Source organism: Cricetulus griseus, chromosome 6 (genome assembly GCF_003668045.3).
Source record: "Cricetulus griseus strain 17A/GY chromosome 6, alternate assembly CriGri-PICRH-1.0, whole genome shotgun sequence".
Taxonomy (NCBI): Eukaryota; Metazoa; Chordata; class Mammalia; order Rodentia; family Cricetidae; genus Cricetulus; species Cricetulus griseus.
Genome location: NC_048599.1, coordinates 136,126,997 through 136,151,286, shown reverse-complemented (window position 1 = coordinate 136,151,286; position 24,290 = coordinate 136,126,997). Strand labels below are relative to the sequence as shown.

The window sequence follows — 24,290 nt, the reverse complement described above, 5'->3', positions numbered from 1 at the left end:
TATCCCAGCTCATTCTAAGCAAATTCAAGTAGGGTAAAAACTAAAAAAAGAAATGTTAGCAAGGTCCAGTATAGCATGAAAAGATCCTGTCACTTATGTGAATTGTATTTAAAAGCAGTGATGGGTACAGTTACATGAGTGGGAGACATTAGTCCTTCTAGCCCTCCATAATCCAGCCATTCTTCACGGGCCATCTGGCTTTATTTTAGGCTGCTGCTGAAGTTCTTAAGTTTTATCATTTTCTTTTTTTAAAATTTATGTATTTTTAGGGATGGGGTACGCATATAACAGGGCTATATGGAGGTCAGAGGACAATTTTTCAGGAGTCATTCCTGTTTTTCCACCTCCATGTGAGTTCTGGGGATCAAACTTTGGTCATCACACTTCTGAAAGTTTTTATTTTTATTTGTTCAGCCATCTTGCATCTCACAGGCCCCTAAATTTTATAATTTTCAAATTTTATATAAGTGTTGCCCAGTCTTTTGACTTGGCATAGCTTTGTTGAGAAATGAATACACTTAGCTCTAAAGTATTGGTTCATATTCCTACAATATGGAAGGATTAGTTAATTGTCAAGTTTGGCTTTTAGTTTGGTTCTGTTAGTTTATTGGAGACAAGGCCCTATTTAGCTCTGGCTGGCCTGGAACTCACTGTATTGACCAGGCTGGCCTCCACCTCACTGAGATCTGTCTGCCTTGTCTCCTTTGTTTTGGGATTCAATGCATGTGTCAACACACTTAGCCCTTAAGTTTGTTATTTATATAGTATGACACTGTTTTTTGTTTGTTTGGGTTTTTTTTGCTGTTGTTGTTGTTTTCTTTCTTTTCTTTTTTCCTTCCGAGATAGGGTTTCTCTGTGGCTTTGGAGCCTGTCCTGGAACTAGCGCTTGTAGACCAGGGTGGTCTCCAACTCACAGAGATCCTCCTGCCTCTGCCTCCTGAGTGCTGGTATTATAGGTGTGTGCCACCAATGCCTGGCTGACACCTTTTTATTTTAGCTGCTCTGTTGACTTGTAGTTGTGGACTACATGAATTTGAAGTACACAGTGAGGATGGTGAACACAGTTATTCTGGCACTGAAGCTCTCTACATCTGGCCTTCTTCCTGCATCTTACCATTTGTCACGGTTTTATCAAAATGGAGGCTAATCCTCCGTGGGAGTGACTGTCCTGGGTTTTTTTGTATAATCTGTTGGTGGCTCTTTGTTGTTCCCTGAAATGTCTTAATTTATGTGGTCGTTTAGTAATCCTCTGTTGGTAGACACATGACTGTTACAGAGTTGGTGTGAATATTTGTGCCCTGACTTTCCCCAAATGAGTCCTGGAATTGGAATCTAGAGGAGCCACCACATTGTCTCCAGAGTAGTTGTGTTGTTTTTGACTTCTGAGAGTTTAGGTACCTCTTTATCTTCCCCAATGATTAGTAGGTCAGTTCTTTATAGTTTTCGATACTAACATAACATAGGTAGAGATATCATCTGGTGGTTTTAATATTCATTTAATTTTGCTATTGATATTAGCATCTTCTTGTGAGCTTTTGCTGTTTCGTATGTTTTTTGGTCAAGGATGTATTCCAATCTTTAGCTGTTCATAGTTTTGTTGTTGTTGTTGTTTCTCCCTTCTCTTCAAGATAGACTCTTACCAAGTAGCTTTGTCTGGCCAGAAACTTGCTATGCAGACCACACTGGCCTGAAAAAGTGCAAACATTAGAGTATAGTTCATCTTTGTGTAACTGTGGATCCTCTTCCTGTATTCTATTGAAGACACTGTTGCTTAGCTGGACATGATGGTTTATGCTTCTCACTCCCAGCATTTGATGAGAGGCTGAGGCAGGGGGATTGTTATGAGTTTTAACAAGGCCATTCTGGGCTAGACTGAAACCCTCTCTCAAAACAAATAAAAAAACAACAGCAGCAACAGAAACCGCTGCTTAACTGGAAGTGATTTTCCCCTGTGGTTTTACAGTGGTGTGTAGTTTTTAGCTTTGCAGTTAAGCCTCTGGTGTATTTTGAATCATTTTTTGTATATGGTGTGAAATGTGGATGAAGTTTTTAGTTTCTGAGACAGAGTTCCTTGGTGTAACAGCCCTGGCTGTCCTGGAACTCACCTTGCAGATCACACTGGTCTCAAACTCCAAGATCTGCCCACCTCTGCTTCTTAGTGCTGGGATTAAAGGTGTGTGCACCACCGCTTTTTCTATTTTCCCCCCATTTCTTCTTCTTCCCCCTTTTTCTCCTTCTTCCCTTGTGAGCATTTGGCAGTGCTGAAGTGGAGAAACCTATCCTTTTTCATAGAGCTGGCAGGATATCTATCAAGATCTCCTCACAGAGAGGTGGCCAGTCCAGCCTCCTATGTCCTTGCTGAGGTTGGCATAGCCCATGTGGTAAAAGAGCCTCTTTCCATCATCCACCTCAAACTTAAGGCCATTTTTTTCTCTGCATTATCTGTGAGTATATCCTGAGCCTTGGTCACATGTTGCTGCTGTGATTGAACAGTCTCACTTATGGGAAGACTTGCTATCAGCCATGCTTTGGGTGGCTGCTCCTCCATTGCTGGACATCGGTCTCCTGTTGTTGCTTCCTCCTGACAATCATGCTAAGCTCCTCATCTCCTCATGGCAGAATAGTCTTCACCCTGCCTCATCTTTGGAAGGTGCTTTTGCTCGGTGTAGAGTTCTTTCTGGTCAGTGAGTTTTATACTGTGCATGTTGCTTCATAGAGTCCTTACAAAGATGTTTTGGAAACTGTTGTACTTTTTTTTCTAGTTTTTTTTTTTTTTTTTTTTTTTTTTTTTTTTTTTTTTGTGTGTGTGTGTGTAATATATTATTTTTCCTTCAAAGACTTTGTGATGCATCTTGGTGTTATTTATTTCTGTGTATGTATAGGTTGGTTGGATTTCTTAGATCTGTGATTTAGGGTTTTTGTCAGTTTTTGAAATTTAATTGTCATTTCTTCAGATGAGCCTTCTGCTTATATTTCAGGGGCTCTGGCTGCATGTGAATTAGACTATAAAAACTTGTGATGGCCTTGGATGGTCTTATCAGCTTCTAGAAACTGGCTTTCCACAAACCTAATTTTTGGTCCAGTTGATTTTATTGTGTCCTAATTTACTGCTTTTCTTCATTAATTTCACCTTAGTCATGGTTTTCAGCTCTGAAAGTTCTATGACTTCTTGTGTTTTAGTGGGAAGAAAGTTGGGGCTGGGCACAACACATGTTTTTAATTTCTACCATGTGTGTACTTAGCTTTTCTGAGTGTGGGATCCAATTATACCAGGTGCTTATTGACCAGATTTGCCAGTTCAGTATCCATATCAGTTCTGATTTGTCAGTGTCATTTTTACTGCCTGTATATAAGTCAGGAGCCTGAAGCCATATGTCAGTTTATTGTTAACTTGTACCTTCCTGTCAGTGCTCTTGGGTTCTTTTTTTGTGATAGTTATTGATTGATGTGAGGTCTGTCTCATTATGTTATATTGTCTGGTCTGGTCTGGTCTGGTCTGGTGAGTCTACAGCAGTTCTCAGTGCAGGATGATAATTGTCCCTGCCAATGTGGATCCTACTCGGGTTTCAGCTTATGGCCTGTAGGTGGATGGTGCTTCCCATCTGGCTAAAAGACTGGGGGTCTTTGGCTGTTTTCTCCCAGGTCTGCTGGTTATCCCTTATGGGAAGCCCAGTCTCCACAGATTCTTGTAGCAGCATCTTGTGTTTGAGCTTCTTTGGTGTTTCACTGAGTAAACAACTCCAGCTCCATTGGCCATGTGCTCTGTTGCCCTTGTAGAGTTGATAACCATGATTTCACACTGCCCTGTCTCACAGAAGTGTGTCTCTTCTCGCTGGGGGAAGAGTATGTTCATTCTGTCCCATGGAAGCAGTAAGTGCCACCTCCACTGTGGAGGTGAGGCTTCTCAGAAGTACAGGCTAGCATTGTGGCTTTGTAGAGTAACCAGTCCTAAGAGTAAGATCTTAGAATTTAAAAAGGCACAGATACTTCTGATAAAGAAAAATGGCCTCAAGGAGGCAGGGCTTTGAGCTCTCAAATGTGTGTGGGATGTAACCAAATAGCTAAGGTTTTGGAAAGAATACTAATGTTTACTAAAAGTAGTTTGCTTTGAGTGGTTCCTTTAGAAATAGATGAAATAATAAAGCCTGTGCTTGGGGCAGTTTATGGGTGAGATTGATAAATAATACACTCTGTTTCTGTTCTGTTTTTATGTTTTGAATGTTCATTGAACTGAAAAGCCCTGACTGCACCTTACCATGTGGACATTGGAAGGGAGACAGTCCAATTGTTGGAGAGCATCAGAGTGTTACAGATGAATGTGACCCCTGAGGGCCTGCAGAATGGGTCCCTGGGACGTGGCTTGGCATTGCCTCTTGCCAGAGAAGGCAGATTTGACACTATAGAGCCTGGAATGGCTTTCCCTGCAAGGGCTCTCCAGCAACTAAGGGATGGTCAAGCTAGACTTTTGTCTGTGGCTGCTGTGAAAATTACTAGAGATTCCTGAGGGGAAAGAAGCCACAGTGAGCTGCATATAGAAGGGAAGCCACTTCAAGCCAATGTTTATATCTGTATCCAGCAATTCTACCTCTGAGGGTTTAGCCTTGAGAAATATTCCAGGAGAGAGAGGGGGGGGGGAAGGGAGAAGTACTGCATTCCAGAGGAGAAACCAAGAACATTCAATAAATTAAAGATAATTCAGTAAATTATGAAGTGGACTGCTCATTCAATGGAAGGGAAAGCTCTAAGCCTTTATTATGTGTAGGTCATAGTTGCAGACCTAGTTGTGGTGAGCTCTCAGAGGGATGGTGAACATAGGATGAGCAGAGGTCAACAGGGGCTTTTTGCTATTGTGTCCTGACATGAAAATATAGTAAGTTTTACTTCATGGGTTTTTAAAGTAAGAGTGTGTGTGTGTGTGTGTGTGTGTGTGTGTGTGTGTGTGTGTGTGTGTGTGCACTAAGAATCTTGAAGATGATGTTTGATCCCTCAGAGGTGGACTTACAGTCGTTTGCAGATGCCTTGCTTGTTATGTGGGTGCTAGGAACCAAACTCCAGTCCTCACGATAGAGCAACAACTGCTCTTTGCCACTGAGTTATCTCTTCAGCTCTTGCCTTTAAAAAATATTTAATATTTTATTAAGAATTTCATAAAATGTATTTGAGTATATTGGTTGCCTACACCCCCCCCCCCCCCCCCCGTCCTCCCCAAATCCCCTTCCCAACTTAATGTCCTCCATTTTAAATAACCCACCAACTCCAGTTGTGCTACCATCATTGGCTTATGATGTGTGGTTGACTTACCAGAGGCCATTAAGGAAAGGGATTCTTCCCCAGAAGTCATCAGCTCTCAATATTTTCTCGGTTTTCTTTTTCACCTTTATGTGAGTTCTGGGATTAAACCTAAGTCATTAAGTGCTTTTACTTGCTCAATAATTTCACATCTCCTTGGTCTCAGGTTTTGTAATTTTCAAATCTTGCATAAGTGTTGTTCAGTCTTACAGTTTACATAGGTCTATTGAGAAATGGATATCACTTAGTAGAAGAAAAGTGTACTACTTGTTATGTTAATAACAATCCTATTCAAGGTGGTATAGTTCTATATTTTTTATTCTATTTTCAAAATAGTCTATATGTGATTATATTACTTTTTTCCCTGTGATTCTTTTCAAAGTGTGTGTGTGTGTGTGTGTGTGTGTGTGTGTGTGTGTGTGTGTGTGTGTTGAATCCCCCACTCAATAAGGATATTGGGAATCAAACTCAGGTCTCCTGGTCTTATGCAAGAGAAGCAAGTGATCTTAACTGTTGCACCATCTCTCCAGCACTATATTCTATTACTTTTAAAATGGAAAAGAAATATTAAAAACAAAAAAAAAGGTTGCAGTTTAGATAGGAATTTTGCTATCTCTTTGAACTATGGATTCCTTCTCCAATGTAGCCTGTGCCAGGAATAACCAGCTGTACTCAAGTACAAAAGCTGTCTTTGCTTAGCCTCAGCATTATGTTCTGAGCCAGAAACCATCTTCACTGTGCTCTCAATTTTATCTCTGTGCAGGAGGAGAACATTTGTCTGCACTGGGCAGCATTCTCAGGCTGTGTAGACATAGCTGAAATTCTTCTGGCTGCCAAGTGTGACCTGCATGCCGTGAATATCCATGGAGACTCACCCCTGCACATTGCAGCCAGGGAGAATCGCTACGACTGTGTTGTGTGAGTGTGGCCCTTGTACCAATATAACTTTCTGCCAGGCTACTCAGATTGGCTGCTAAATGGTTGCATCTACACTGTAACTAGAGCTGATGCAGTATAGGTGGAAAAGTATCTTACCCATTTGATATCTCAGACCAGCTATGGTGCACTTTGGGCTCATAGTTGTCATAGAAAACAAACAAACAAGCAAAAAAAAAAAAAAATCCACATTCTTAGTTTAATTTTGGCCAAGTCTCAGACCCAATAGTGTGGACTCACACAGTTTGGCTCACAGATTGCAACAAGAACTGGATGTTATTGGTACTCTCCTCTCAGCGGTGGAAATAGCTGCTGTTTCAGGTCCTTTTAAGCAGGCTCTTCCCAATTCTTTCACATACTAGCAGTGATTCTAGTGGTGTAACATCTCTGCTATGTTTCTTTAAAAGGAGAAGGAGGTCAGTGACTGCTCTGATGAGCAAGTAGCTCCCCTGCTTCACCTGAACATGAGAGATTAAATGGTTTTGTGGGACTTGCAAGTCTCTGGCCTGGGTATGGCAATCCATGCGCTGTCGCCCAGGTGTGGCAACCCATGCTTGGCTTCATCAGGCAGACATGCAGTGCTGGCCTTCTGCACACACCACACAACTTTTCTCCATTATCATTTCCCTTTGTCCTTAGGGCAAATTTGAAAGCAAAGTCTAAGAAAAATTAAACAAACATCCTTAGCTCCTACACATATGTTCAGATGAGAAAACTGATGCCTCATTAAGTATGTGGGGAGCAGATGTGCTTGCTCCTAGGGAGGCATGGCTTTGTTCCAGAGTCAAGTAAGTTGAGTGCTACATAACAGAAAACTAGTCATTTAACGAGTCTTAACTCTGTTTCTTCTCAATTCAGATCTGGATGTTTTGTTGGCTTACATTTTCCCTTTTAGCCTCTTTCTTTCTCGGGATTCAGATGTTACTTTGAAAAACAAGGAAGGAGAGACTCCCTTGCAGTGTGCAAGCCTCAATTCCCAGGTGTGGAGTGCACTGCAGATGAGCAAAGCACTTCGGGACTCAGCCCCTGACAAGCCTGTTGCTGTTGAGAAGACGGTGAGCAGGTGAGAAGGCCCTAAGACGGAGATGACTCTAGCAGACCATTGACAGGTGGACTGGAAGAGACTGGAGTGAATAGTTCTGCAGCTCAGCCCCCAGGATCCAGCCTAGTGTGGGCACTGGTTGGCAGCTATGTCTCCCATTGAGGCAGAATCTGAAACAGCACAAGTAACATCTCCCTTTTCCTGTGCAGAGACATTGCTCGAGGGTATGAACGCATTCCCATTCCCTGTGTCAATGCTGTGGATAGTGAGTTATGTCCCACCAACTATAAGTACGTCTCCCAGAACTGCGTGACGTCCCCCATGAACATTGACAGGAACATCACTCATTTGCAGGTTGGTGGGAAGAAGGGATGGCAGGTCCCTTGAACTGGGTCCTGGGACTTAGCACCATTCTGGAAGAAGGCCTTTGGAAGCTTCCCAGGAGATCCTGTTCTCTTTGCACTTGCCTCCCAGGAAAAAGGTGGAAGAAATATAAAAATTTCAAGTTCTGTGTTAGGCATGACAATGGTTTTCTTAGCATGCTTTGAAGGTATGCTGGAGGCCCTCAGTGTTCCCTGATCAGTGGTTGCTCAGGGTCTTGGTATATTTGTCCTTGAGTAATAATAATAAGAGGGGCCGTGCAGGTCTAAGAATTGAACACTGAGTGCCTGTCAGTTCAGGCAGCTACAGCCCACAAACAACTTTCCCACCTCTGACTTTCTTCTTGACTAAAATCAGACCTATTTGAAAAGATTATCCATATGGATGTGCTTATGGAAGTCCCCTAATTCTCACAAGATGAACTGTGTAAGCCTTACTTGGTTGTGAGATTCTGTCTCCTCTTCTTTCCTGGCCTTGAGTGCAACATCCTTAATAGCCCCCGAAGGCTGCACCTGTCTAAATTCCCACCTGCTCCCTACCACCGTGGTACAGTTTCCTCAGTATGTCCCAAGCATTTCTACCTCACTCCTAAGAGAGCCTGTGGGCATCCAGTGGTGATTGCAAGGAGGGAGGAGTCGGGTAGCAGGAAGGTGGTGCCTATCTGATACACTGTGCACTCTGTTCCCAGTACTGCGTATGCGTAGATGACTGCTCCTCTAGCACCTGCATGTGTGGCCAGCTCAGCATGCGCTGCTGGTATGATAAGGTGAGGAAGCACATTTGCTGCCCATGTGCTTATGTGGTAAGTTCTGTGAGAGTGAGTCTGTGAACATATTTCCTGGTTCTAAGGTGTCCTGGTGACTTTGGGACATTTGGAGGTGAGCTGGTTGTGTAAAACAAGTAGGAGGAGGTGACAGGCTGAAAGTGATTGTGGGTCTAAGGTATAGCTTCCCAGAGTGCTAAAGCTGCAGTCCTTGTCCTTTGTAACTACCTAAACAGTAGTACAGTGGCTGTTCTAGCATAGCTATAGGAGGAAACTTCTTTGTTGTTTTTGCTTGTTATGTTTGCCATATACACGTGTCCAAAGAGATGCTTGGTAGAAAAACTAGGCCAGGAGCTAGGCTGGATGTAGAATCAGTAGACATTGTGGCCTGAAGTGAGAGTCACAGGTTTACAGGTGGCAGTGCTAGTGGGAGGAGACACTAAGACAGTAGGTTCTTCAGGCCCAGGGTGCAGCTCAAGTAGAGAGTATGCAGGGAGGGGAGATACATAGTCTTCACTTCAGTTCAGAAGTCATGGATGCTGGATGAAGAGAAAGCAGACTGCAAAGGGGAGCAGCAGCATGTTCTTGATTTAGAAGAGAAGAGTCATAGATTGGAGTGCTTGTCATCTGAATGAGAGGACAACACAAAAAAGAACTGTATAACCAGTGCTTAGGGTAAGTGGTGGGGCTGGCAGGTATCAGTTATCTTTAGATATGGTCCATCCTGGGGCTTAGCTTAGGGGCATTCTGATCAAAGTTCTAGTTGTGCAAGAGACTCCTTAAAGTGACAGAAGTGCACATGGTCCTAGTGTGTCACCTCTAGGTAGCACTGAGTTGAAGAAAGGGAAAGGGTATGTGGCTGGGTTCTCTAGGAGCAGCCAGAAGGTGTTAACTACTTGAGACAGAGCAGGGCAGGATGGGTAGAACAATATCATAGCCAGGCAGGAACCAGGGCTGATTTCCCCAAGAGGCCCTCCAACCTGTTCCATACCTGTATTCAAACCACAGATGTGGAGCCTAATTCTGTTATTCCCCCAGTTGTTAAGGTCTGTCCATAAACCATTGTGTTTGTGAATATTTGAAGCTAGACTGAGTACTTTGTAAAAATAGGTTATTCAAGTTTATTTTTAAAAAATGCTGGTTGACATCTGCTGGGCCTTGTGGCTATCTGTTAACAGGATGGCCGACTCCTGCCTGAGTTTAACATGGCAGAACCACCGTTGATCTTCGAGTGCAATCATGCCTGCTCATGCTGGAGGAACTGCCGCAATCGTGTGGTGCAAAATGGTCTCAGGTGAGGGGTGTAGATACATCAGTCACACTAGGCCAGGAACATGTATATTTGTGGGTGGGGACAATGTCTGGGGAAGTTCGTGCATGCGCGCGCACACACACACACACACACACACACACACACACACACACACACACACACGTGTGTCTCTCTCTCTCTCTCTCTCTCTCTCTCTGTGTGTGTGTGTGTGTGTGTGTGTGTGTGTGTGTGTGTGTGTGTGTGTAAGTAAACAACCAGCCAAGCTAGACTGGTTTAGACTGAACCTTTTCTGTTTAGTGTTAGAGAAAGCCAACATTGACAGTGGTGGTGGTTGATGGCTTTTCTCATTCCTTCCTTGTAATTGGTTCCACCTGCTTGTCCTTTACCTTCGCCTCCTGGGTCACAGCAAAAACCAAGGACAGAGTGCACAAACTTGTCTTCCTATTCCCCCTTCACCAGATTTGCAAATGGGCCCATAGGATGGGCATGATCTGAGATTGCCTTGAAGAGTGGGTAAATTCCTTAAGCCTGGTTTATCTGGAGTCTGCTCAGCCTATAGGAGCCTGCCTGGCTGCTTGTTGCTGGCACACTCCATAAGTAATAGAATGACAGCAGTCCGGGTTCTAGTGGAAGCATTTCTATGGGGTGAATATCTAAGCCTTCACTGCTGCCTCATAGATTAGGCCAGTTATGGTTGAGGAAAGCAAGGGCTGCTGTACTTTGTGCTTTGACTGTCTGGGTTCTCAGCTTTCTGTGTGTGTGGGACTGGGTCTCTCCAGTGACGGGGGTTGCAGAGTTGTAGTATCTCTTGACTTGGAAGCTGCATCGTCTTTCTCTGTTTGCTCGTCTCACTCATTTCAGAATGGACGTGAGCTGGTTTGCTGGCTGTCAGGTACATAAATGCCCACCTCCCCTCTCCCTGTTTTGCAGGGCAAGGCTGCAGCTTTATCGGACACAGGACATGGGCTGGGGTGTGCGCTCCCTCCAGGATATCCCACTGGGCACCTTTGTCTGCGAGTAAGTGGGTCCCCAGCACCCCGCAGCTCTGTTGATAGTTTTGTGTTTTGTTTTTGTTTTCATTTCTGGTATTCCTCATACATGTTTGTGCTCTAAGAATCCCCTGGGAGCCTATGATTCACTATCATGCAGAAGTAAGGCAGTGGAGGTATTGATTGCACAAGTCTCTCAAGCAGCCCACAGGCTCTGGATGCCAGGGTCTTGCTGCTAGCTCCAGAGTTGTGCTTGGATTTTCTACATCAGTTGCTCACTAAAGACATTAGCTTCAAGTATCCTGCACAGTACTAGTTAGTATCTTTGGTAAGCCATCTTTGATCATCACCTTGTACTACAGACACGTGGGGCCAGATCCAGATTCCAGCTTAGCCCATAGAACTTTTTTAGAGTGTCCCATGTCTACATCTTTGCCTTCCTTGGCACTGTTCCTTGTCTGAGGGCACAGAGGTGAGGTGGGTCTTCCCTTTTCTCACTACAGATACGTAGGAGAGCTGATATCTGATTCCGAAGCTGATGTTCGGGAAGAGGATTCTTACCTCTTTGATCTTGATAATAAGGTAATGTGTTATAAAGGTCGAAAGCATATAAGCAAATGATTGCAAATTGTAAAACTTGGACAGTTAGTTTTGGTAGATTCTGGAAAGTGGCTGGCACATGTAGGCTAGCCCTGGAATCACTGATGAACACACTGCTGCTGGTGGGTATAGGCTAATTGCAGATCTGTTAGGTTTTAACCACATAGTTCTGGACTCATTTTGATGTTCAAGGCATAGGCATCTAACTTGGGAGATCTATGTGCTATTGTAGCAAGCCACCTACCTTAAGAGAGTAGCTATCTGGAATACCTCACTGTGTGCCCCAGTTCCCAGGTTGCTTTTCTGAGACCAAGCAATAGGGAACTGCTCTTGAAGTCACATGGGAAGCAGCTCGGGATCCAGAAATGCTGGTGATGGGAGTGTCCATGTGTTTCATTGACCCCAGGGTATTGGCATCCTATATTGGGAGAAAATAGAGGACCAAGCTTGGTCTACTAAAGGAGTATGGTTTCCAATGGCTTCTGGGGCCAGTTGAAAGGTTGTTGAGACCCCCTCAGCCCATCATTGTTTTCCACATTCAGGAGTTGCTATTTAAAAACTTCATAAAGCTGAGTGTTATAGTGTCCACCTTTAATCCTAGTGCTTGGGGACAAAGACAGGCAGAGCTCTGTGAGTTTGAAGCCAGCCAGAGTTATGTGGTGAGACTTGTTTAAAATAAGTAGTAAGTAAAGGTCACAGTCAGTGCTAATGGGTAAGGAAATAAAGATTTTCTAATCTCTCATGTAGCCATCATGACATCAATTATTCCTAGAGACTCTTGACTCTTGAAGTCACCTAAGAAGGTAGTGTTTGTAAAGCCAGATTTATCTTATAGCCAGCTGTGGGGATTGGAAAGATAGCACAGAGTTAAAAGCACTGTCTGATACTCCAGAGGACTTGGGTTCCATTCCCAGCACCCAAATGGCAACTTAAAGCTGTGACTGTAGTCCTAGGGGATCTGGTTCCCTTTTCTGGCCTCTCTGGGCTCCAGACACTCACGTGATGCACAAAGGCATGCGGGCAAAACACCCATACACATGGTTGGGGGCGGGGGGGGGGGCAAACAAATAAAGCCCCAGAAAAAAAATCAGATGTGATGGTACATGCTAGAGGCAGAAGCCGTGAAACTTAAAAGTTGAACTCTGGGATACATTTTAAAACAGAACAAAACAAAAAAACCCACAAACAAAAACCAAACATGTTTCTCGGCTCAAAGGTCTCAAAGCCCTTAGGTGTCTTTATATAAGCAGTGCACCAATTCCTGAATTGAGGCAGATTTTGTCTTCCTGGGTGCTTGTGGAGGGCTGATTATGAGAGCTCCCCTCTTGTTGGTGTGGATACATGTCCTGGTATGCATGCCATCCTTCCCTTCCTTCTTCAACAAGAGACTTTTTATTTATTCATTTATTTTTATGGTAGTGAATTTACCAGTCTTTAAATTATATAGTTTGTAGGCTTTTGTAGCTCCTCTTTATGTTTTTGTACAACACAAATATTTCCAGAAATTGTTTTGCCTTTAAGTTTGGAGCTGCACACACTGAGGCCAGTGTGTGGGTTTCCCGAATTGACACTCATGTTTCTTCACAACCACTCAGCAGTGTCACTTGTAAGTGTCCTCCGTGCCTGGGCTTCCTCCCGCTGAGTCTCAATTAACTGTAGTTCATGGCTCTTGCCTTTGGGACAGTTTCAAAATCAGCCAGGCAAATTCTGTACAACCTTCTGCTGGGCTCTGATAAACACTACACTGAGTAGACAGTCACTTTTGGCAGCTGTGATCTTTACCATATTATTTGATACAACTTATAACATGGTAAAGATGTGTGATTTTAAAAGAAACTACCAGTTTTCCAAAAAGGTTTCAAAGGAACTACATTTTTTTTTTTTTAAATAAGTGGTTTTTGTTTGGTGTGTGTGTGTGTGTGTGTGTGTGTGTGTGTGTGTGTGTGTGTGTGTACACGTGTACGTGTACATACAGTTTGCAAGTGTCAGGTTGTCAGGCTTGGCAGCAAGTGTCTTTACCCACTGAGTCATTTCACTGGCCCAACATTTTTATTTATTTATTTTTTTAAGATTAATGCACATACATTTTAAGTATATTATTTGTTTATTTTTGGGGTTTTTTTTTTGGAGATAAATCTCACTATGTAGTCCTGGTCTGGAACTTGTAATGGAGACCAGGCTTGCCTCAAATTTGTAATGACTGCCTCAGCCTCCCATGTGCTCAGATTACAGCTAATAGCAATCTTGTTGGCTCCAGACACTATTTTATGTATTTTTTGACTGGTCCATCCTGCTTCTCTCTATGCAGGCCAAGGTAATCTTGAACTTCTTTCTGCTTCAACCTTCTAAGAGCTGGGGTACCAGGCATGAACCACCATGCTTGATTTACACACTATAATTTTAATTTGCATTTTCTTGATGGTTGATAATATCGAGTAACTTCTTTTGTGTCTCAGATATTATATCTTCTGTGAATTTGCTGTTCCTATTATTGTTATTGTTTTGATGATGATGATGATGATGATGATGATGATGATGATGATGATGATGATGATGATGATGATATTGATGTCTTTTTTGAGCCAAGGTGTCTCTGTGGAACAGCCCAGGCTGTCCTGGAACTCACAGAGATCTGCCTGCCTGCCTCTGCCTCCTGAGTGTTGGGATTAAATTCATGTACCACCAAGCCCAGCACTGTTGCTGTTTTCACTATTCTCACTTTGTAGCCCTGGCTAGCCTAGAGCTTGCTATGTAGACAGTAGAGGTTAGCTTCAGACTCACAGAGATCTGCTTCCCTATGCCTCCTGAGTTCTGCAGTTATAGGTGTATACACCATGTCTGTTCTACCTTATTTTTTTAGAGTGGATCTTTTACTGAAGTGTAGCTCACCGATTGGCTATGCTAGCTGGGAAGCAGACCTCTAAAATCTTTGTCCAAGGTTGCAGGTGTGCACTACTCCACTTAGTTTTTACCTGCGTGCTGGTGTACTGAATGTAATTCTTTGTATTTGCACAATGAGCTCTTTATCCACTGAGTCATCTCCTTAGTTCCTACCAGATTTATTTTTAAAAAAATAATATTTGCATATGATATATTTTGTCTGCATGTATGTCTGTTTACCATGTGTGTGCCTGGTGGCCACAGAGGTCAGAGAGGGAATGAGATTTCCTGAAACTGGAGTTGTAAACCACCATGTAGCTACAGGGAATCAATCTTGGGTCTACCAGAAGAGCAGCCAGTGTTCTTTAACTGCTAAGCCATCTCTCCAGCCAATGCTTTTAATGTTCAGTCCATTCTTTCCTGAGGAAATCTATCTCCCCTAAGATTGTAAAACTTTTTCTCTCCTGTGTCTTTCTATAGACCTTTTCTGGTCAATCTCAGTAATTGGTCTGAGGTGAGGGCTGGGTTTGTGTCCATCTGAGGATTTGCAGTCATCCAGGCACTGCTGGCTGAGACACAGTTTTTCACTCATGTGCTGCTGTGTCTAAAACCTGTTTTGTTCCTTGTCTGATTTCTGACTCTTAGATCAGTGCCACCCTACCCTCTTAGTTTCACTTGTGCAGGCCATGGTAGTCCTTAGACAGTCCCTTTTCTTGATTGTGCTAGTTCTGAGAGTCAGACGTGGTGTCTGCATGATCTGCAGCTCTGAGTCTTGGCTGGGAGTTCCATTGACTCTTGTCTACTCAGGTGTGTGACACTGCAGCTATAGGTGTCTAGACCCACTAGGTCATGAATTTCTCTCTCTGCAGAACCTCATTGTTCTGTAAATAGATCTGAAACATGGTTGTTGAAATAGTATTGCTTCTCATTTCAAGGTAGTACTTGGGAGTGGTTGGGTTTTTTGGTTGACCTTGCCATGTTCACCTTAATTTTGGTACCTTTCATGAGTTATTGATTAATAGATGTTGTATACACAATTATGTGCTATATGACTAAAGATAGTTTCATCTGCCCTTTCCAGGGTGTGTAATTTTTGTCTCTTGTCCCTCGAGTACACTCTTAGAGGGGAAACACTTACCTTCCCTGCCAGGGGATTTTAGTACCAGAGTCTTGTGAGTACTCACATGCTGTCAAGACTTCTGAGGAGGGTTATTCCTATCATTCCTTGGCTGTAGGATAAGGTCAGTGTTCAGAACTTTTTTCAGCCCCTGGAAACAGAGTACTAGCCTTTTCCCTGTTTCTTTTATCACTTCCTGTGGTGTCTTCCTTACCACTAGTTTGGCCATCCTAATCAACTCCCAACAGTGTTTCTGTAACTGATACTGTGTCAGTGGATCTTCTTGTTCATTCAGCTATACCAAGGCTTTCTGTTTCCTATACCTGCTGAGGCCCAATTCCACAATGTGTCCACTTGAGCACTGTATTTACTGTCCCCTGACCAGAACCTAGCCACATGTATCTTCTTGCCACATTCAGACCCCTGGACACCAGGGTTCCTGATAGCCCTTCAAGTACGCTATGTCCTGTGGTCATGCTAGGGTCTATGAGTCCATATCAGAGAAACTCAGGACAGTCTTAAGGTACATAAAAAGGACTCAACAATTCTCTTAGGACTCTGATAGGCTCTGAGCAGGAGAAATGGTCTGTATAAGGCTTATTCAAAGGAGGTATGACAGCTCCACACTATCCTTGTTCTGGAAAAGGCAGGTATTAACAGCATTGACATGAAATTGGTTATGCTGGAGCCAAAGTTAGGTATAGAAACTTGCTTGCTCTAAGGGCACAATTGAAGGCCTGAGAGCAGTCCTTTTATCTCTGGGTCTATAGCCTGTGCTTGTGTCCTCTGTGAGTTTCTGAGCTGGGCTCTGGTCAGTGACCAGACATGCTTCAATGGCCTCATCCTTCAGTTTGCAATAAAGAATCCAGGTATAGGTAAGTGTGCAGGACAACTCTTCTTAGAAGCCCAACAGTAGCACATTCAAGGCTCTCCAACTTGGGGACAGCCTGTGGGGTTCTGGGCTGGTGAGTGTACACTTGACATTGTAGAAGTTCTCTGGCTCATTTGTTGAAGAACCACAATGTGCTTATGAGGGGTGGCCACAGCTTCCACTCTAGGAGTATTTGGTATCAAGTTAAAAAACTTTTCCAGATGGAAGGATCATTTTAAAATATGGCACTGGTCATTTCTAGGCTTGTAGTTCTGGACAGAAATATCTCTAGAAGAGAATAGTAACTTCTGGAGTCCTGCCTAGCGCCATAGGTTCATAGTCAGCCCCTCTGGTTTCTTGAGACTCTGGCCAGGGCTGTGTGGAAGTACCCTCCCCTCTTGGCTTCTGTGGATGGTTTGTGTTCTATGAGGTGTTTCAAAACCCCAGTTAACACACATGACTCTGCAGCAGGTAATGAGATACCCAGTAACTACAGTAGCCCCTGTTGGGCCTGTTACAACATGGCTACTTGGACACATCCATGCTTCTCTTGGGGCTGAGCAAGTATATTCTCCCTGTATCCCCCCTCCCCCCACCGTATGGTTCATTCTCTCCTAGTTTTTGTTGGAGAAGTTCTGCTACCTCCTGTCTCACCTGCCGGCCACCTACGTCTCCTCACCTGTGGTATCACCTTTCCTCACACAGGTGTTCCTGGGTTTAATTTTCTCTGCTGCTCTTTCTAATTTTAAAGAAGTCTTTCATCTAGATGATAAAGGACAGACAAGGAAAAAGAGCATTTGCTTAGCTGCTATTTCTTGGGATATTTTATTTCACACAGTCACAGCAGCCTCTTTTTGATGTGTGCAGTGGGAATGTCCTGACGTGCAGAAGAGTAAAGATGACCAGCGGTAGGGACCCATGTTGCCACCAGAGTCAGCATTTCCTTGCTCCTAACTTCTTTTTTCTTTTCCCTATACAATTATACTCTCTCTCTCTCTCTCTCTCTCTCTCTCTCTCTCTCTCTCTCTCTCTCTCTCTCTCTGTGTGTCTCTGTCTCTGTGTCGTCGTCGTCGTCCCCCCCCCCCACTCCCCATTCTACCTGCTCTCTGGTGCCAATTTCTCACACATTCCCCAGTTCTCCCAAGTACTTTGTGCTGAGTAGGTTCCCAGAGCCCTTCAGGGCTGTGCAAGCAGCCTACATCCAAGGGGCACAGCATTCCCAGGGCTTCCTATCTCTGCTACTGAAGATACCGGTTATTTCTCTGCAGAGGTTCTGCCATCTGGACATGTCTGTCCTCAAGTGTTAATTATAGTTTTTTCATGAGGCCTAGTAACACCTATGCTGGTGGCACCATGTTCTTAATGGAAGTTGTGGTACCTGTGAACTTTGGCTGTTCCCCTTTTACCTGACATCTCTGTACCACTGGGACCTCTGTCATGCTGTTCACGTTCATTTAAGGAAATTTTTATTTTGGGGTGTGTGTGTGTGTGTGTGTGTGTGTGTGTGTGTGTGTGTGTGTGTGTGTATGTGTATGTGTGTATGTGTGTGTATGTGTGTGTGTGTGTGTGTGTGTTCGTTCAGAGGCCAAATGTTGGCATCAGGTGTCTTGTTCTTTCTACCTTATTTCCTGATTTGACTAGACTGGGGTTATTAACACAATGACACATCACCTTTTTTTACATGGATGTTGAGGATCTAAAGTCAGTTTTTTTTTTCAAAGATTTTATTTATTTATTATGTATATAACATTCTGCTTCCATGTATATCTGCACACCAGATGGTTGTGAGCCACCATGTGGTTGCTGGGAATTGATCAAGACCTCTGGAAGAACAGCCAGTGCTCTTAACCTCTGAGCCATCGCTCCAGCCCCTGTTTCTTTTTTTCTAAAAATTATTTTTATGTACGGATGTTTTGCCAGTGTGCATTGTAATTCTGTATATCGTGTGTATACCTGGTGCCTTCAGAGATCAGAAGAGGGCTCCAGATCCCTTGGTACTGGAGTAGATTTCAGTTGTAAACTGCCACATGGGACTTAGGAATCACCCGAGGTCCCCTAGAAGAGCATCCAGTGCTCATAACCACTGTGGCCCTTCCCCCTTTTTGAGACTAGGTCTCAATCCTTAGCCTTGTCTGGCCTAGAACTCACTATGTAGACCAGGCTGGCTTAGAACTCATAAATTCTTCTCTGCCTTCTAAGGGCTAAGATTAAAAGTGCTTCCATACCGAGCCAAGATGCTGAAACTTGTATTTAAGTATGGAGTCATAGTTGAAGTCCAGTGAGACACGTGGCCATAGGTGGTTCACTTCTCTGCTCAGGTTGAGAGCTGACCTGACCTTAACCTATAGATAGACTCTTGGTTCCTGAAAGAGTAGCCTTGCTGATGTTAGGACCACACATATAGCATAGTTGCTGGAAGTGTGTCCTGCTCTCTGCAGTTACTTGGTCCTTAGGATATATTCATCGGAGGACTTGAAGTATTGTAATTGTCTTTTTGCAGTTGTATTACCAGTTTGATGTGCAGCTATGTTAATGTTTTAGTTAATTCAGATTTGGAAATTGAAGAATATGTGTTTTTGTCAGGCATGGCAACACATGTGTCTGTACCATCTCAGCACCTGTGCTGAAGGCAGTCTGGGCTCACATAGTAAAATATTCTCTCAAAATATATTTTTAAAACTGTTACGTTCATGGCATTTGGAGGTCAGAGGACAACTGCAAGAGTTGGTTCTTCCCTCCACCATGTGGGTCTTACAGATCAAACTCAGGTTGTTAGGATTGGTGGCAGGTGCCTTTCTTTACCTTAAACATAATAACTCCCCAAAATAAAATGACTTTTTTGTTTGTGCTGTGGTGCTGGAAGACTGAACCAGGATTTCATACATGCTAGCTAGGCATTTTATCAGACTTTTCATTATGCAAAAGACTTGTGTGTTCTAAAAGTAGAAACCATATTAAAGTCTTCTCAGGGATGTTGTGCTTCTTTGCATGTTCTGTGTTCTGTTAATGGATATTGGATTTTTCTCTGGCTGCTGTCACAAACACTGACACCCACATACCCTGTTCCTCACAGCTCTCATGTTGGTGAAGGCCATCTCTTGGTTCATAGCCAGTGCCTTTGCACTGTGTCCTTGTGAGTAGGAGCTCTCTGGAGTCTCTCTTGTGAGTGCACTCATTCCACACAGGCTTTGCCCTCAGCTGTGGTCACCACCCTAATGCCCCATCTCTCAGCCCTACTGATTGTCACTGTGAGGTGAGGATTTCAAATAATTGGCTTTAAAGAGGGATTGACACTTTAGTCATGATACTCTTCCCCCTGTTCCCCAACAGGAGACCATTTGTAGAAATAAAGGAACTTATTTCTTTGTTGTTTATGCAGAAAGTGGCGTAGTTTCTGTACCCTGCCTCTCTCTTGCCAGTATAGTACAGAAGTCATCAGCACAGGGTCTCTCTTAGTCTTTTGGGGCATCAAGGTTGATTTCATCTTTGCTACTTTTGCAGTTGGCATCTCAGTGAGTTCGCCTGCCTATGGGTCTTGCTCCTTTTTGCAGAGGAAGGTTACATAGTCAGTAGAACCTCATTAGAATCCCACTTGATTCTTTATTACTTCCTTTCCTTTGCCCATACTTTACACTCCTCTGTAGTGATTGTATTCTGAAATGTTGCTGTTTTATGCTGTATAGAAAGAAGAACATAAGCATTTCCTGTAATGCCTTCCCCCATGTAGCATTTGGTTTGTCTCAGGCTAGACTTCTTAATCTTTACTTATTTATTTTTAAAGATTTTATGTACACAGTCACAGTGTCTGCACACCAGAACAGGGCACTAGATCTCATTATAGATGGTTGTGAGCCACTATGTGGTTGCTGGGAATTGAACTCAGGACCTCTAGAGGAACAGTCAGTGCTCTTAACCTTTGAGCCATCTCTTCAGCCCCTATTTATTTTGAGACAGGATCTCACTATGTAGCTCTGGTTGTCCTGTTTAGGACAATCGCTATTTAGGACAATTGACTATTTAGATCAGGCTGGCCTCAAACTCAATGGTCTCTCTCTGCTTCCTGGGTGTGTGCCACCATGCCTGGCTCATTTTTATTATTAGGGGGTGGGCATTCAAGATAGTGTTACTCTGTGTAGCTCTAGCTGTGCTGGAACTCAGTAAACCAGGCTGGCCTTGAACTCAGAGATATGACTGCCTTTGCATTGGTAGAATCAAAGGCATGCACCACCATACCTGGTACTCATTTGTATGCTTAAATGTTAACTGTTCCCCCTGCCCCTCAAAGTGGGCATGTTTTCTGATTTTTTTTTTAAAAGCCTAGTTTCAGATTTAGGCTCTGCTATTGATGTACAGTTCTGGTCTCTATCCAATTGTCTGTTTCTTACAGTCAGCTTGATCTTCTTTCAATATGGGCCAGGTCAGCCAGAGGTTTCAGTGTGTAGACTGGCTCCCACCCCAGAATCCCAAGGATTCTTTGCCTGTGGACTCTCCATCTCTTAGTACCTTTAGCATGTGTACTGCCTGCTTTTAGGGTTGTTTTCTTTAGAGGCTTGCATTATATAGCTTCCTAGGCAATCACCACATTGCAGAGTCACAGGAGTCTTCCATTATTGTCTTTATGGCAGATATAGGACATAGGTTGCTCTGTCTTTGATCTGGTTGTTTGTCCCTATCCACCACTCTATTTCCTGCAGGTCCTGAAGTTACAAAGTGAAGGTTGTCAGATACCCATCTCAGACCCAGGCATTCCCATTACTGGTTTGTGTTTCGACCTTTGCCTGAATTCTGAGTGTGTTCATAGGGCAAGCCCAGGTTGTCTGGAGCAGGCTCTTGTTTGGGCCTTTTCTTCACAGAGTTATCCCAGCATACCTGGCTTTCCTCCCTAACTCTCCTCGCTAATATTCTGTGGCTATGTAACAGTATTACCCAAGCACCACAACTTAGGATGGCCTGTAACCACAGTTCTGGATGTCCAGTGTGGCCAGTCCCAGACCTGCCCATTTCATCCTGGGCAGCTCCTTGGAATTATGTACAACAGTTTCCAGGTCTTTTCTGCATGTCAGGCATGCCCTCTGCAGCAAAGACCTCCTTTGCCATGAAGTAGGCATCATACCACATCAGTTTCTCAGACATAGGAGCTCTGTGAGACAATTGTTTAAACGGCTCAAGAGTTAGCACAGCACACTCAGCGTGTCTTGATCCCACAGTCCCTGTCTGCTGGGAAACAACCACAGAATCTGGGCAGAGCTGTGGGACAGGGACACTTAGAAACCTGTACTCCTCTGTGTAGCTACACCTCTGTGTCCCTGGTTAGCATGGTGCTCCTACCTCTGATACTACAGGATTTAGTGTAGCACGACCTATGGCAGAAGTCTGCTTTGCTGAGCCTGAGTTGTCACTGGACCACAGAAGCAAGTTCTTCAGTCCCAGCAGAGCCACGACTAAGCTCCAGATTTTCACGACTACAGTGCTGGTTTCTAGGGTAAGGACATGTCCTGGATTGCTTACTGGCTGCAACATATCATGGACTCTCACTTTCTCCCCCAAAGGATGGAGAGGTATACTGCATTGATGCTCGGTTCTATGGGAATGTTAGCCGGTTCATAAACCACCACTGCGAGCCCAACCTTGTGCCTGTGCGCGTGTTCATGTCACACCAGGACCTGCGGTTTCCCAGGATCGCCTTCTTCAGTACTCGCCTGATCCAGGCTGGGGAGCAGCTGGGGTAAGTACAGACCCAGGCACAGTGTGACCCTGGCTGGGTGGGTAGGGTTGCTGCATTCCTAGCCATGCATGTGCTTCAAACATGAAGGGTTCTGGGCCTCGATGGGTTAGCTTGGGGCACTTGGATATCCTACCAACCCCTGTGTGCAACACACAGAAGTACTGAGTTCTACTTCCTCAGGTTCGACTACGGGGAACGCTTTTGGGACGTCAAGGGCAAGCTTTTCAGTTGCCGGTGTGGGTCTCCCAAGTGTCGGCACTCAAGCGCAGCCCTGGCCCAGCGGCAAGCCAGTGCAGCCCAGGAGGCTCATGAGAATGGCCTTCCAGATACCAGCTCTGCAGCTGCTGCCGACCCTCTATGAATTGCCGGTGGGGCCGGCGGGACCTTCCAAATCATATTTTGGTGACTGCAATTTAGAGAGGAAAATCTGCACAAGATGTCCAAGAGGAGCTGGAGGTGTGGACACCTCCCAGGGAATGTTCTGGTCCTGAGGCGTTTCAGCTGGCCCAGTGCTCAGGCCAGAGCACTCCTCTGGCCTGCACCTCGAGACCTGACTCCATGTTGTATAACTTGTGAGTTCCTGGTGGTGGCTCTGTCGCTGCAGTGCTTCCCATTTCTCCTGGTCTCTGAGGCCCTCGCTCCACTGCCAGGTTTGTTTCGTATACTGTCTGATCAGGCTACTATAAGGCACTCACCAAGGCCACCGTCACCTACAAGCTGCTCCGTTAGACCTGCTGCCCACAGCCTGTGTTGCTGGCACCAACTCCCAGGTGCCATCCGAGGACACTAGCTCCCTTACAGCCGTGGAGAGGTTGGCCGACCCACCACTCACTTTGATGAAATGTGGGTTCGCTTTTTAAAGAAATCCTATATCTAGCCCTATATATCAAGCCTCTTACTGGTGTTTCTTTGCGAGGAAGCAGGTTGGTGATGCAGGCAGACCCTGCACCAGCCCCAGCCAGTTCCGTTGACGCAGGCACCTTTTGTTGATTTTTAAGCCACATGCTATGATGATGAATAAACTTGTTTGTTTTCTACCATTACCGAACATTAGGACAAACAAAGAATAAAAACACAAAACACAGACAACGGTGCTGAATCTGGTGTGGTTTCTACTCACCACGTGAAAATAAACTATCAACTGTAAAAAGAGAACAAAATGATTTTAGAATAAAGTGCAGGAAAACTTTTTTAAAATGTTAGTCTTGTAGTTGAATAAATTTGCCGTCACCTTTTGTGTGATGGCCTGGCAGGTCATGTACTTTTTTTTGGCATATACCTTTCTAAATACTGTAATTAGTGCAGCGACAGTGGGGGTTTTTTTTGTGTGTGTGACTCTTCTAAAACATTCATAATGCAGTCATGTTTATTTTTTTCTGTTAAAATGTTTTTTGACAGTTTTAAGAGCAGTCTTTTGGCTCAGACCATTTCTTGTTCTGTTTTCAATGAAATCAATAAAAAAGTACTTTAAATGGAGTTTTCATTATGATACATTCTTTCTCCTTACCTCTGCAAATCCCTAGCCCTTCTACACTGGGTACTATACTCAGGGTTTCTGGAGGTCTGCCAGGCCCATAGTCACACACAAGGCTGGAGGGCTGCATGTGTGTTCATGTGTTTGGTGTCCAGTGTCCAAGTTTGAAAGCCATTCTGACTGCTGTTGGAGCAGGTGAGTCCTTATATGTGACAGTTTTCATCAGGGCACAGCGAGGGTGGAGGAGGCAAAGCTGGAGCTCTTTCCTCCCTGCTGACAAGTGATGCCTTCCCTAGGGAGCCCAGATACCAGTGCCTTTTTGTGCTCCATGGTAGTCTGGCATTGTTCACTATGGGAGAGCTTGTAAACTCAATGAAAAATTGATCAAAGGCTCTATCTTTGAGTGTGTGGAGCTCATTCAGTCAGGCCTTTTCTCAAAGGGAGACAACTGTTTCAGCTGTATAAATGATCCAGTAGGGTGCCTGGGCCCACATGCTGTACAGCCTGTGGCCCTTGCATCACTACTGGCAACAGCTGTGGGATTGCTATGGGCAGATGGGATAGTGGTAGATCCCAGGAAAGGCCAGTTTCACTTCTCCCAAAAGAACTTGGGTCTTCGCCCTTAACTGCTCTGAGGAAGAGTTGTGCTATGAAGAAGCCCCCTCCTCAGTCTCCTTTGCCTGTTTCTATGCAAATACTACACCTACATACCACATCTGTCAGGGAAGAGGTGTCCATGTTGCTAAAATTCAATCTCTGTGGTGTTGGGTGTGCTTCATGCAGCATTTACTCAATACCTAAACTTTTGCTGGTGAACATGGACCTGTTTCCAAGGTCCCACTCATAGAAACTATGCAGCAAAGAAAACTTCTGGACATTGCCTTTTTTACTTGTCATGTTCTTGAATAAGGGTATCTTAGTTAGGGTTTCTGTTACTGTGAAGAGACACT

The 24,290-nt window shown here is 44.2% G+C and overlaps 1 protein-coding gene across 9 annotated transcripts in view; it reads left to right on the top strand.

Annotated features, from left to right (window-relative positions):
• The window catches only part of Ehmt1 (euchromatic histone lysine methyltransferase 1), a 143,154-nt gene extending 119,812 nt beyond the window's left edge, over window positions 1-23,342 (top strand). For 8 of the 9 annotated variants that reach the window (XM_027422793.2, XM_027422796.2, XM_027422797.2 and 5 more), the window contains 9 exons: window positions 6,053-6,207; window positions 7,121-7,288; window positions 7,477-7,621; window positions 8,337-8,414; window positions 9,590-9,705; window positions 10,615-10,701; window positions 11,177-11,255; window positions 21,691-21,866; window positions 22,047-23,342. In XM_027422793.2, the coding sequence (XP_027278594.1) occupies window positions 6,053-6,207; window positions 7,121-7,288; window positions 7,477-7,621; window positions 8,337-8,414; window positions 9,590-9,705; window positions 10,615-10,701; window positions 11,177-11,255; window positions 21,691-21,866; window positions 22,047-22,227 (1,185 nt within the window). In that variant the 3' untranslated portion in view covers window positions 22,228-23,342. The remainder of the gene's footprint in view (window positions 1-6,052; window positions 6,208-7,120; window positions 7,289-7,476; window positions 7,622-8,336; window positions 8,415-9,589; window positions 9,706-10,614; window positions 10,702-11,176; window positions 11,256-21,690; window positions 21,867-22,046) is intronic. The other variant, XM_027422792.2, reaches the window with a different exon arrangement.
• Window positions 23,343-24,290: the final 948 nt, after the last annotated feature.